Source organism: Amblyomma mixtum, chromosome 3, assembly GCF_055824585.1.
Source record: "Amblyomma mixtum isolate Tamu chromosome 3, ASM5582458v1, whole genome shotgun sequence".
Lineage (NCBI taxonomy): Eukaryota > Metazoa > Arthropoda > Arachnida > Ixodida > Ixodidae > Amblyomma > Amblyomma mixtum.
Window position 1 is genome coordinate 168,666,167 of NC_143014.1, and position 14,375 is coordinate 168,680,541.

Consider the following 14,375-nt stretch of genomic DNA (forward strand, 5'->3'; position numbering starts at 1 on the left):
GCTCGCGACTGTACATGTGGTTTAAAAGTTTGTTGCAAGTTGTAAATTCACAGTTACTGACAATTCACAATTACATAAATTGTGCACGGCACATGATGCATATACTGTTTTGCTTGGAGGGGTTAGCAACAACTTAAGCACAACTTTTTTGTGGCGTGATTTAATCAGTCAGTCTTGGTCAAAATGCCATCAAACTATAATCTGTTTTCATGTCTTATAAACACCTAGCAGTAGTTGACTGCTTGGGGTTATTTTTGCTTGAAGAAAACAGCGCTGTTTTCTTCAAGTATGTACCAACTCGCCGTTTTAGTGAAGGATATTTTTGCCAAGTGATTAAAATCTTTGCTGTGGTTCTTATTCATACACTATTGTGTGCGGGAAAGTTTTGTGTTGGAAATGCAGCATCTGTCACCGTATTTACTGCTGTGATGTACATTTACATTGTGTTGTTGAAGACAGTTATTTGTTATGCCTCTTTCCGTGTGGGTAACACTTTGTCCTTGGTCATAGTGTGTCATAGGAGAAAAGCATCAGTGTAAGAATTTGTCATTTGATAGGATAAATTGTGATTTCCCCTTCACACATGCACAGTCTGAATACTGTCGAATTCCCATATAGAAGGCACTTTGTGCAGATGTGCGGGCACTACAATAAACTGCTGAAATGTGCAAAATTATCCGCAGAACCATTTCAAGCTGGCTATGCTTAATGAACTCAAAAAGTAATTTTTAAGATGAACACCTCTACATTTTACTGTAGCTCTAGTATGGTTAGTGCAAATTTTCTTTTGTTTGTTTTGCAAAAATGGGTGCTTTTAAATGTTTAATGTGTTGTTTTGATTACGTAATGAGTTTTATTTTACTAGTGGGTCAAAAGCAGTATATTTGAGACCCTGAAGCCAGTGTTCAGCCACAGTGGAGAGAAATGAAGTGGGAGGATGGCAATTTTTTTGTGCATTCATGTCGTATTCCTCAATAAAATGAGAAAATTTCAGCATTTTCTCTCTTTTGGATAATTTGCACCTTGAGGGAATATGTCTACATGTTACATTGAAGAGCCGCCGCGGTGGCTCAGTGGTTATGGTGCTTGGCTGCTGACCCGAAATACGCGGGTTCGATCCCGGCCGCGGCGGTTAAATTTCTTTGGAGGAGAAATTCTAGAGGCCCGTGTGCTGTGCGTTGTCAGTGCACGTTAAAGAACCCCAAGTGGTCGAAATTTCCGGAGCCCTCTACTACGGCGTCTCTCATAGCCTTAGTCGCTTTGGGACGTTAAACCCCATCAATCAACCAACCAACCATGTTACATTGAAGGAAACAGTAGCTGAAAATAACATATTACTTATGTTCATGACTTCATTTCATCCTTCATTTGAACTGTGGACATTTTTTGTCTGCTTGATCTTTCTTCGTTGTTGAAGCTTCTTGCCTGCTTTCTGTAGCCTTAAGCATATTTCGAAGTTTGCACTTGCAAATGTGCCCCATTTACAGCTTGTTTTGTTCTTTAACTTAGTTCCCCCAAATTTAGTCTCACTGGCATTTATCCAACAAATTAACTCTGACATTCAACTGGCTAAAGAAGCCTCTGCTAAGCAAGCCAAATGTAATTCCAACATGTGCTACTCTGCTGCAGAAGTTTATTGAAACATAATCGTGTTTTGTGTTTGGAACATAAATATCTGTTTTTGTCATTGTTCTCCATTGGGAAGCTTTAGAGTACACTGAAATCCACTATGCATGTTATGGACCTTGCAAGAATGCTGTGCAGCATTTCCTGAAGGTGCAGTTGGAGGCTATTTCAGGCGTTTCTGTAATTATACTTTATTCTCCTCTTTTATCTTTTCATATTTTTTTGCTGGTAATATAGTTTTCCTTTAGTTGTGGCCTGGTTATTGCAATCTTATCCTGGCTTATCTACTTTCTATATAAGTGACACTTAATTAGAACATTTGGGCTTGCTTACACTGATATTTGTGTCATGTTAAAAGTGGGTTCAATTGGAGCAGTTCTGAAAGTGTAGTTGTAGAGTTATGGGGGGAGCCTACAAACAGACCTTTTGTGTCATTCTTTGACATTGGCATGAGGGGAACAATAAGTGTAAGAGCAGGTGCAAGTGACATCTCTGCAGGCACTATATACCGTACACAGATGTTGCATGGAGCCGGATATTGCCCACTTTCATACTTGTGTCGTCATGCAACAGTTAGCGCGCTCTATCGTCCATTGTTCCATAGGAAAGATGGTTCTGTTCTCCCTCTTTCTCTCAACTGCTGCCACAATGGGCTTTCAGTGGGGTAGTGTGCAATGGCCTGGGTGTGGACTTCCTGCATCCTCTTTCCTTCTCACTGGTTCCTGCTGCCTTCATTTCTTCCGTATGCTACCTGTTTATACAGGTGTGCATTCTGCCAGCAAGGAGTAGAAAATGCAGCTTTTTGCTGCTTCTGCTTTTAGGCTGGCATATCTTATTCAAGTGCTTGGGAACTTGTGGTGAAGGTGAAGTGCTGTGAAGAGTGCACTCTCTCTGTATTAAGCATTCTGTGTGAGCGTTTTACTGACCTGTGATGTTTTTCTCGTTTTTCTTTCATCATGCCTTCCTTTTCTTGTGTACTATATATCTTAGCTTATGAGATGTTCCCATGCTTACTAGCTTTGTATCTGCACACTCGGCATGATTGTGATTGTTTTGTTGAACACTTTGCCCACATTCTTCAACTTTCCACACCCCCTTTCTACATCCCTGATGCCAACAAAGATGTTGCACTATCTTTGTGTGTACTTATGTGTACCTGTGGATGCGCCTGCACATAGCACAGGCTGTCTGCGTCAGTAGGTGCAAGTACATTACAGTGGCGCATCGTACAGGCACAAGCAGTATAAAAGGGAAAATTGTAATAGCACGTAACCGACAGTAACTCCCCTTATATAAGTTAGTAGCCTACTATACTATGTTTTTCTCTTAGTTTCATCAACTTGAAATTCGGTGTGGAAGTAGAAACAGATTTGGTTCTTTAGTGCAAACTGTGTATTATCTTGTTGGTGCTGGTGAGGACGTATGTAAACAGGGAACGCTATTCTGTTAAAAATGCACTTACCTCTGTCTTACCTGAAATCAAGAGATAATGTGTCTCCCCGCAAAATCGTAACAGTGATTGCTACTAGCATGCAAATGCCATCCCTCCTAATTGTTAATAGGCAACTAGTAAATTGGACTAGAAGGCCACAGTGTGCTTTTTTTTTTGTACGCATCTGTACCTAAGCATAATGGTACTCGTGCATTGTTCGTGGGGAATCTTTCCATGAAAGCTGGAGGATCTTTGTTGCCTGTTACAGTCACTTAGTTGGTTTATTAGTTGTAATTAAGGAACATTGTAAGAGCTTACTTCATTTAAAAGTTCCTCTAATGGCACTAGTTCCTAGAAATCAGTTTGCTTTTGTAAAGGATCAACTTATGCCACTTAAGTGTGTGCAGCAGAATCCAGAGAGTAACAGCATTTTTTTTCCTAGGTTGCAGGAAGGTGCTAATTTTAAACTGCATATGCATATCACATTGTCCAGTGCACTTCTCAAAACATAATCAGTATCAGAAGTATCAGCTGCTGCAGGTACTGAAAGTGTACGTAAAAATCACTTGCTGAGCATATTTGCTCTTGCCTCAGGGAAAAAAAAAGTTGGAGGACGCTTAAGCTTTGCCTTTAAGAGTGGAATGCAACAGCGTGTCACAGCCTGCCAGGAAGTCCGCGGAACGCCATCGCCAATTCGGCGTGATGCCTGGCCCATTGGACAAATCGCTCGGAGTCTCTAGGAGACCTCTCAACAAACCTGATGCCACGAACGCCAGCATAGCTTCTGCGCCGAACGAATGGGCAGCGAGCCGCAAGCTTCGTGGTGAACGCGCCTTGGAGGTGCGCTGCGTGGTTCGCCGCTCACCGTGTGATTCATGCGTTCCCGCACGGCCCCACTGTGGCCGAACGAGATGAGCGGGAGGCGCTGGTGCTACCGTCGCGCACTATCTGTTGGGGTAGTGGCGTACATTGCGAGGAGGAGGTTTAGTGGGCCCCATCTGATGGCGCTACTTGCGCGCCAAGCAAAGAGGAAGATTAGCGGGCTTCTGGGATTTTTTGCTCACGGCGAACGCCGCCGACACCGGCTTTTCTGTGACACAGGGCACTGTCGCGTTATAAATGGCAGTGATGGCATTCACGTCAAATAAGGTCCCGCATGCAATTATTGCTGCAAGAATTTATCCATGGCAGCAAAAAACATTTTTATATGTCTGTTGGTTTATTGCTTAATTAATAGATGATTTATCGTCGAATATTTAACATCTTTATGAATTTTTGTGAGGGTCTCGAATTTTGCCAATCATTTTTTTTTCCTTTGTAAGCTATATGTATCATTTTTTCTTTATGGCATTAAAAAAACTCTATTAGCTACAGTGTGATACACTGCAATAAAGCAAGATATTAAACTTATGGGTAAAAAGAATATTAAGCACACCAGCGTGAAAGTACCTGTTTTCCTGCGGTAAGGAGAGTTAGTACAGGCTTTCTACAAACGCAACTTACCTCTTGGTTAACTTAAAGCACATAAGCAGGAAGCTGTTGAAAGCATAAATTTATGTGCGAAGGTATTTTAGTGCCTTTTTTTCTGCAAGCTCAGCCAGTGGCCTGGAATGCCCAGAATTCATAACATTGGAAGGGGTTCTATCTTGTCTGCTGCCGACCTGGCTGCTCACACACATTGCACTATGTTTATTATTCTTGTGTGCCTGGAGCTGGGAGTGGGCTTGCCCTTTTTGGCTGCAGCTTTCTATACATCGTTTTCCTTAGTCCTCTGAGAGATGTATTTTTGGACTGTTCCCATGCATCCAGTTGGTGTTGCTTTTCTACTTGTTTTGTTCTTTATTGCTTTTATTGTTTTATTTATTTATTGGGTTAGCCAAACTGAGCATGGTAGAGCTTAATGATGTCTTTTTCTGTTGTTGTTTATTGACATGCATATCTGTCTTCACTAACATATGTACAAGGTTGTACAGTGAAGTTTTTTCATTTCATTTATTTTCTCCTTAAGGGCCTGAAGGCATTACACCAGGGGAGGCAGGTTAACATGTTTTAAATTTCTTGAAAAAAATTTAAAAAAAAAGCAAAAAACAAAATACAATGCAAGCAAGCAAGAGGAAAAGACAAAAGAGAAATAAAATTGCAGCAAGATGCAGAAATAACAGCAAACAATCTGTAAGAAAACGTACAAAGCAGAAATAAGGCAGGTGGTGCCGTTTGATCAGGCGGAATGATGTATTGGCTAATATGACTTTTCAGTTTATCGCGGAATTTTGTTCTACCTGTACATGTCGCCATGTTTTCGGGCAGGGAATTCTATAATACTTTTGTGTGGGGGAAGAATGAACTATTCATTGCTGGGGGTGGGTAGGAATGCGTGTTAAAGACTGGCTCTGATTTAAACAGGATGATCTTCTTAGAGGTGCTGTTAGAAGTTCATGTCTGGATCATGGGGGCTGATAGAAAGTATGAAGAAGCCACAAACGAGATATGAGCCGGCATGACGCGAGGGATGGGAGTTCAAGGTATTTTTTTATGAAGTGTAGCTGAATTGTGTTGAATAGGTCAAGGTGATAAATCGTGCAAAGTGATTTTGAATGGCTTCATTTCTATCGGCGAGGTATGCTTGTGGTGGATTCCAGATGGGTGACGCATATTCAAGCTTTGGCCTGATGAATGTTAAATATGCAGTGCTTTAAATGTCTGGTGATGAGTTGCTTAAATTACATTGCATGTAGCCCAGGGTGCGCAAGGCTTCAGAGCAGACGGTTTCGATATGCATTACTCATGATAGCGAAGGTGTCATGTGCAGACCAAGATATTTGTATTTTGTTGTGTGGGTAACAGGGACAAACTTCAGATAGTAGATAGTGTTAGCTGGGCTATGAAGGCGGAAAAATGTCATGACCTTGCATTTGTTGGAGTTCAAAGGCATGAGCCAAGTTTCACACCAAAGTGTGATAACTTTTAGGTCTTGCCAGGGAGCTCAGGCACCCTTTGGTTGATTATGGTCAGGTATACGACGTAGTCATCTGCAAACAATCTCACTTTAGGTTTGATGTTAGAAGTCAGGTCATTGATATAAATTAGGAACACCCGATGTTACGCTCGAGAGAGGAGAGTTACAATTCACAATAAGAGCTCTTAACAGTAAGAGAGATGTTGAACATCAATACGTATGATGTTGCTTGTGTTTTCTACTTTTGAGACATTTAGGGATGCTCAAAGTATCGTTGAACATATTGGTTGTATGAAAAGAATAAACACAAATTAAAACTCATTTGCTGGATTGCTTTGAGATGACCATTCATTTTTCTCTTTAACCGAACCATTTTGGTACTATTTCTTACAGGCACAAGTAAATAGGAGATATAAAAAATATGTGGCCTAAAAATAAACTTAAAACTGTATTAGCACAAAACACGAGGGAGAACAGGTGGGACTGATGCTAGTGAAGGTTGTACAGGATAGGCACGTCCCGCCTCTTCTATCTTGTGTTCTGGGTTTTTTGCGTGTGTGTGTTCGCAATTCGAAAGATGTCATATGTGAACGAAGTAATTAATTACTTTGAACTTTTAGTTTTCACTACGGTGCCTCTTTGAGAAACTGTGTTACAGGTGTTATTTTGCAAATGATTGATGCTTCCTGAAGTATTGTTTGGTTCTGTTATACAAGAATGGTGTTGGTATTTCACGCCAGCAACTCATGATGCTGTTCAGACCAGCACTGTTACTACTCATACAATGAGTTTATTTGTTTACCAGTTCATTTTATTTTTTATACCCGTTCATTCATTGTTATATCTTCAGCATTAAAATGTTCAATGGGCATAAAAGAGGCTTGACTGTTTTTTTTTGGTCTGTGTGTGTATATGGGCACTAGTGAGTTGGATTTAGTTTGCATACTTTTTCTGTTTTTGCCAACCATTTAGGAGCAGTTTCGTGTAACACTGTAGTGTAACACGGTAATGTGTAAGTGGGATTACAGTGAAGGTTCTGTGTTTGCATTGGCCACAGCTTAAGAATTCTTCACAGGTTTAGTACAAGCATTTCCTGAAGCCTTAGTACTTAAAAAAATACTTCAGTGGGATGTAAGAAGGAAGTGCATTCGTTTCCGGCCAACTATAGCAGGTACAGTAAAGGCTACCATACGAAATCTAGGTGAGTTTCGAATTATTGCAATGAAATGGTGGTGCTTGTGCTGCGACATTATGACGGTTGACTAATGACTGCTTTACTAATCTTGCACACACGTCTGGAAAAACATAAGAGTGCATTTATCATAATTCACTGGAGCTTTTTTTTCCTCATTTGGTCAGGGAGGAGGTGTGCAATCATTGTGTGAAATGGGACTCCAAGTTCGTCTTCACCTGCAAGATGAGCGCCAATGCCAACACTGGGGAACTGGATCCATGTATCTGCCGAATCTCAATCAGGAAAGTGCGTGAACACACTGCTCACTGTTTCCCAGATTTCTGGTTCTCTCTCGCCCCCCCCCCCCCCCCCCCCCCCCCCCCTGCTAGTTGAATTCATGTATTCATTGCAGCTTTCTTGCAAAAATAAACCATGTTAGAGCAGTTTTCTGAGTAGGTTAACCCTGACGTGATCACCTTCAAATCATATTAGACTGTATAGGGTCCTCCAATTTGAAAAGGAACAGAGTTTGAACATTCTGTTAAGGATTACACTGTAATTGTGTTTGTGTGGCATATGATATCCAAGTCGTTTTCAACTTTAGTGGAGAGATTACCAAAAATTTGTCTTTTTGTGCGAACTGGTAATTCCTTTTTATATTGGAGAGCCCTGTTCACTTGGAGGGAACACGGGAGCGCATGGCCTCATTGAATGCTGGAGCCTCTCGGCGGCGCAGAGGCTTGAGGGGTGGAATCTCAGCTTTGTCATCTACTACAGCAGCGCGCACACGCTACGTTGCCTTGAAGCATGCTTCTATCGGGTGTTATGTGCAATCATTTCTTCTAGGATTAAGGTGATCCTTAGTAAAATTTGTATGACTGCAACCTTTTGCCTGTACGCGTTCATTGGCAATGAATGCATTTGTGCAACACTCTTGTGACAGCGTGCTTTATTTTCCATTCAAATTAAGGCCAGGTTACTAGTCATGCAGTTGGATTTTCCCATTGTGTGTGTCATCGTATACTCAGCAACGAGAAAGCAACACCAGAGTGTTCTTGCAGTGTGCAGTTGCTGCAGGCATAGTCTTTGACTGCAAAACCAAATCAAAGAACTGAAGAAGGGACTAAGAGGAAACAAAGTTCGATGAAGGAAGGGTATTGGAGGGGTCCTGTGTCTCAACGACTATGGATTAACCGAGGTAGGTCATGTCTGCCAGTGCTGAAGGGAACATGTCACCTTTCGAGCATGGGTGGTATGCAGAGTAGCATGAAAGAAGACTGTAACCGCTGCTGAGTCTCCCAATTTCACCTAATACCTTGTCATGTCCCTAGCAGCGTCGACAGAGACCTGTAAAGCGAATCAGTGAATGACGTATTCATTCTCAAGGTGTTCCATTTGGAGAGCATGATGGACCAGAGGAGATTCGCTAAGATGTCGTGTGGTGGGGTGGTGTGCCAGGGGCACTCAAACACTGCCGCATCCTGAGGCCATGCACTCCCCTTTTCACTCTAAATGTGGAACAACTCCTACAAGGGGTACCAAGAAATGCCGTTTTTGGAAAGCGGCCTCATGATAAAAACCCACACATTAACAAGTGTTACTTCCCATGTATGTGTGTGCAATTTCGCCGGTGTTGCACTGCTGCCACGACTGTACCGCTCTACAAAAACAGTGTTAAGTGTCTTAAGCTTTAAATGGGCTGTGATCAAATTCCAAGGGTTTACTCACAAATGTTTGTGCATTCTGTATAAAAGTTCTGTGGCCAACACTAGCATTGTTAGATGCTGGGCTAAAAGAATTAAAGTTTCAGAAAGTGAAGAAGCAACAACCAAAAGCTACCAGTGACACCATGCAGCTATAAGAATATCGGCTAATAGCAAAAAAAAAAAGTCAGCATGATAGTGCCAACAGGTTGTCATGGATCAGCATAATAGACGTTGACTGGAGGGGCTGTTCATTTGTTTGGCCTTGTATCATTCCTACGGTCTGTCCATGAGCCGTTTATACTGTTGCAAAACTACCTATTGCGGTTTGCTTCTCTCGCTTAGTTTCACAAATGTGTAGCCAAGTGGATTATCACTGCGGACACAACAAATGTTTTTCATTGAAGCTCAAATGTATTCCAGTTTTTGTTTGCCTATTCTTGTTTCCTTTTTGAGAAATTCTAGTTTTTCCACTGAATCAGAGCAGTGATCACCTCTCGTCTCTTGTACTTGATAATAGGAGGTCAAGGGAGGCCGGTCCTTCCAGAAGCTGGGCTTCGCAGACCTCAACCTGGTAGAGTTTGCAGGTGCAGGACTCTGCTCACGGCGCTACTTGCTCGAGGGCTACGATGCTAAGCACCGCCAGGACAACTCCATCCTCCAGTTGTCACTCAGCATGACACTTCTCTCTGGGGACCCCTGCTTCAAGGCGTATGTGCAAGATGCTAATAATTTACCTTCTTACTCCTATTGGAGTACTATAGTGTACAGTAAGATTTCAGTGCCTTGAAAGACCACTGAAGCAGTATTGTTAAAAGTTGCCTTTTAGCTGCAATCTTGCTAGTTGTATTAAAGGGCAGCTGAAGGAATTTTAGAATTTGATGAGTTCAAAAGGCCCGAATGTGTGAAACATGCAGGATAAGCCTGCGAAATAATTTTGCGCTACCATTTGAAATGGTAGCGTAATCACCGAATGAATTGGTGTCGGCGCTCACGTTTCTCTGCAGTGCACAGCGTCAGGTGGAAGCCCCGATAATGATGTGACATATGACGGCATTGCGTTTCTAGCGAAGAAACAGTTGTTTCATGGAAGAAAACCAATGCCATCGAAGGTAAAGCTCATGAACCATTGTTTGGCGGCATCGGATGGCACACAGCGGCATGCGGGCGGAGGCAGCGAACATCTGAAATTTTGGTGATAATGGCATCTTTACGAGTTTGCCCGCATTCTCCAACGCAGTGAGGAGAAACCTGAACATCGTCGCGATTTTAATCTACGATTATTTCATCATTTTAAATGCTAGGGCAAAACTACTTTGCATGCTTTACCTAGAACCTTCATAGATTTGAATTCTTGAATAACCTCAAATTCTAAAAAAAAGAAAAAATCAGCTTCCCTTTAGACAAAAGAATTATCAGGTAAGCTTTTTTTTTTTTTTAAAGAAGAATTTAGCTGCATGTTGGAGCATTACAGTAGACTCCCTTTAAGATGAACTTGAAGAAACCAGAAAATTTGTTCATCTTATCAGAGGTTCGTCTTAACAGAAGTGCCCCTAAAAAAATACGTGAGCATGTTAGGTGGGGCCATATATATATTACATGGAAGCAGTGAACAAAATACCCTTTCAGAGAAAGGATAATTGCAAATAGAGCATTTATTGCACCAACGCTTTACCCTGCTTGAAAATAGCTTTCGTCTAGGTTTTTTTTTTTACAGTCTCTTCTTTCTCACCATCTCCTACAGTGGCTACTATATGTGTGTGTGGGATTATTGGGGGGGACAGCCTTCCGCCCCCGCACTCCCACACCGCGGTGGGGTTTGTGCTCGGGGGAACAAAGGGAGGGACGATAAAGCGTGAACACTCTTATGCTATTTATTACACTTGCAGTGAATACACAGAGCAGGCCAGCTAGCTACAAAACATCAGCGAGGCATTCCTCGGAAATAGAAGGGCTTCCGACTTGACGGCTGGGGCAGGGGCGCAACTTCCGAGGGTATCGGCGGCGAACACTTGTACACGCCAACAATGGCGGCCGGGTTTTCCAGTGCGCGCCGCATTCTTGGGACGAAGCCATCCCCGAGCATTTGCTGGGGGAGGTGAGGAGAGCGCGCATTTGCTGCGCTCGCTTCACTGCCTGGAACCAGAAGTCCTGCGGCAAGGCACAACAGATCTCCGTGCGCCTGCTGCAGAAGCTGATGAGAGCGTGCGGCTGCAACCGTTCGTGACGCTGGCCGGATCCTGAAAAGACTCTCAACGGCCCCGCGGAGCTCCATGTAGCCTTCGAAGTGGCGCTCCCATTGCTGCTTCCGCTCACCCTATGAGGGAAATATTCCTCCTCGCCCAGCCGGTGCTGTCTTGACGCACAGTGATGATGGTCAGCCCAGTCGGCCGCGTCGAAACAAAAGAGGGAAAACAGGTTTTCTACATCCGTCCCTCCTTAAATGTTGACCTACGGTTGAACTCATCCATGGAGGCCATCGACGCAGTGTCCACGAGGGCTGTGGTGACGGCTGCAGGACCACCCGTACAAGCGGGTTGCCAGGCTCATCCGATGTGCAGCAAGGTCACCGTTACCCCTCCCTGTCCATCGGCAGGCACCCAAAATTAGCGTGCCGGGAGGGTGTTGTCCGTGCAGACGTGCCTTTGTTGGATGTCAAGGGGGCTGGCCTCTCCTCTTGTAGCCGCTGCAAACTGCTCGCTGGAGTTTCCGCAGCTTATGATCACTCACGGCCGCAGGGTAGCAGGCAGGGGCACAGACAAAGGACAGCAGGTCCGGGCGGCTTCTCTCGAGCTCTGCATGTCGCTCCTACGATCTCCAAAAGTTTGAATCAAAGGCAACTGAGACCACGCAAACTTACTATTTGGTAAAATGCGTAACAACACGAGTGCCAAACAATTTTACCCGGCACCGCCCTAACACTCAGTTCCTTTGAACGTAGCTGGCTGTCTTTGGTCGAAGCGCATTCGCAGTTCGCTTTCCGGCATGATGATGCTAAGCTCACTTGAACTGCATTTGTGTCTCTGGTTCCGCGACATTATCAATTTGCTTCGCAGCCGAAAAAAATACCAAGTTCGTTTGAACAAAGTCAGCTTTCTGTAGTTGAGTGAGACTTCTCGGCTCTAGCGAGGCTAATATAAAACAAGCAAACACGTTTGCGTGTGCTAGTGCCATGGTACAGCTGTTTCCTCCCAAAAGCGACAGGCAGCTTCCAAAGAGCCTTCGGCCTACTCGCTCCGACTCTTGCCGGGGCCGACAAAAAGAGCCAAGGACAATAGCTAGAGCACACCGCTATGAGGAGATACGTTTCTGCCATGGTGACCCTACTCGCTCACTGCTACGCCAGCAACTTAGCGAACGACGCCCACCGCTTCCCGCAGTGTCGGAGCGCCCCTGGTGCTTTTCCTGCAATCCTGGCTGCACTCACTACAAGCCAACAGATTACAGCACCCGTCTCCCAGAGCCAAAGAGGCAGAATTTAGAATATTTACAATGTATACAAGAAAAATCGGGCCACCCTTCAGGCTTCCTCATTCACTCGCTTCTGGCTTGTTCTCGTGGACAGCTCGGTCTCGCTCTCCATGTGCGGACCTCATAGGTTCACCTTCCAAAGGTGTATCGATGAAGTGCTCATCACAGGCGTAGCATGCACGGCAATTTCCTCATGCTGCTATTCCGCTCATCTCGCTGTCAAGAAAGCATATTAGCCTTGCTAGCAACTCCGAATTCGGGTCAGGCCTAACGCTGTTTAAGTCCGGGTGGGCATTCCATGAACTGAACTGAGTGTCGTCCCTTGTCCCAAGAGCTTGCCACACATTGGGCTGCCATTGTGGAAATTTCGCCCCCGCACTCTCACACCGCGGATGCAGCGTTTCCGCTCGCTAACCGCGAAGGGGTTCGTACTCAAGGGAACAAAGGGAGGGATGGTAAAGCGTGAACACTCATATGCTATTTGTTACACTTGAAATGAATACATAGAGTGGGCCAGCTAGCTACAAAACATCAGCGAGGCATTCCTCGGAAATAGAAGGCTAACGCAAGAAGGGCTTCTGACTTACCGGCTGGGGCAGGGGCGCAACTTCGGGGGTATCGGTGGCGAATGCTTGTACGCGCCGACAATGGAGGCCGAGTTTTCCCGTGCGCGCCACATTCTTGGGGCGAAGCCATCCCCGAGCATTTGCTGGGGGAGGTGAGGAGAGCGCGCGCTGTGCTCTCTTCGCTGCCTGGAACCATAAGTCCAGCAGCGAGACACAACAGATCTCCGTACGTCTGCAACCGCTTGTGACGCTGGCTGGATCCCGAAGAGACTCTCAACGGCCCTGCGGAGCTCCACGTAGCCTTTGATGTGGCGCTCCCGCCGCTGCTTCCACTTACCCCATGAGAGAGATATTCCTCCTCGCCCAGCTGATGCTGTCTTGACGCACGGTGATGATGGTCGGCCCAGTTGGCCGCGACGAAACGAAGGGGGAAAACAGGATTTCCACAGTGGTTTTTTCCGATTTTGCTTTTGCATCTTGCTCTGAGTGCATGCTTTGAAGGTGCCCAGCAGGGTAGCCGTGCATCTTCTCACTCTTTCTACAGCATAGCTGTTACCAACGTCACTAGCAGGCACTTCACATGCCTTTCCATACGCTGCAGGCTATGCATGCATCTTATAACGTCACTGACTCACTGGCATAGCGAAGCACATGCCACGTCAGTTTAAAATATGGCCCCAGTGTTTTTAAGCCCCAAGTTGACAAGTGGATGCGCTTGCACTTATGTGCCTTTTAGTTTGTGGGAGGCAGTGCACAGCACGTTTTGAGCGCAGTGCTGAGATCTGAGCATGTCAGATCTTGGTGCCAGTACATGCGCAATGGTACCCAGCCTTTTCCGCACCGGGAAAACAGCTACCCCCGAAAGGGTGCGCGCTCCCACAAGACAGCTTCCCCGCACAGGAACGGAAGTTTTGCATGGAAGCTATTTTATGGAGGTACACTTTCTTCTGTAGAAGAATCCTTTATAGTGTTGCACAAATGCCTGTGAGTGCTGTTAGGTGGGGTCACTGCGGTTCGCGGTCGCTGCGAAAGTTCGTCTTAACCGAAGGACATGTGAAACAGTTCATCTTAACATTGAGCCTTATGGGAAACCAACCTAATGGTCTCGAACTGTTTATCTTATCCGAAAATTTGTTTTAACCAATTTCATCTTAACGTGAGTCGGCTGTATCATACCATCATATATTCTGCAATTTGTGTGAAGATCTTTTTTGCCATTATTTGCCAATTTTCAGGCAGGTTTTTTTCCTTTGTTTTTCTTGGTCATCAGGGCATAACTTTGAATTCAAGTAGGCCTCCAACAGGCCAGTGTTAAATGTGTTCTATTAAATTCTTTTCTTTTCTTTTGGGATAAAAATTAAGGTTGTTGCAGAAGCACTAACTCCCCTTGTCTGGATGCATTTGGCATGGTTTATTGTAGGATCCCCATCCAACCTTTTCAGGCTCT

General features: G+C 44.5%; 1 protein-coding gene across 6 annotated transcripts in view; it reads left to right on the forward strand.

The window, feature by feature from the left end:
* The window catches only part of LOC149352652 (EEIG family member 2), a 48,994-nt gene that overhangs the window by 5,772 nt on the left and 28,847 nt on the right, over window positions 1-14,375 (forward strand). For all 6 annotated transcript variants that reach the window (XM_089581857.1, XM_089581855.1, XM_089581856.1 and 3 more), the window contains exons 3-4: window positions 7,374-7,494; window positions 9,412-9,602. In XM_089581857.1, coding sequence (XP_089437983.1) covers window positions 7,374-7,494; window positions 9,412-9,602 — 312 coding nt within the window. The remainder of the gene's footprint in view (window positions 1-7,373; window positions 7,495-9,411; window positions 9,603-14,375) is intronic.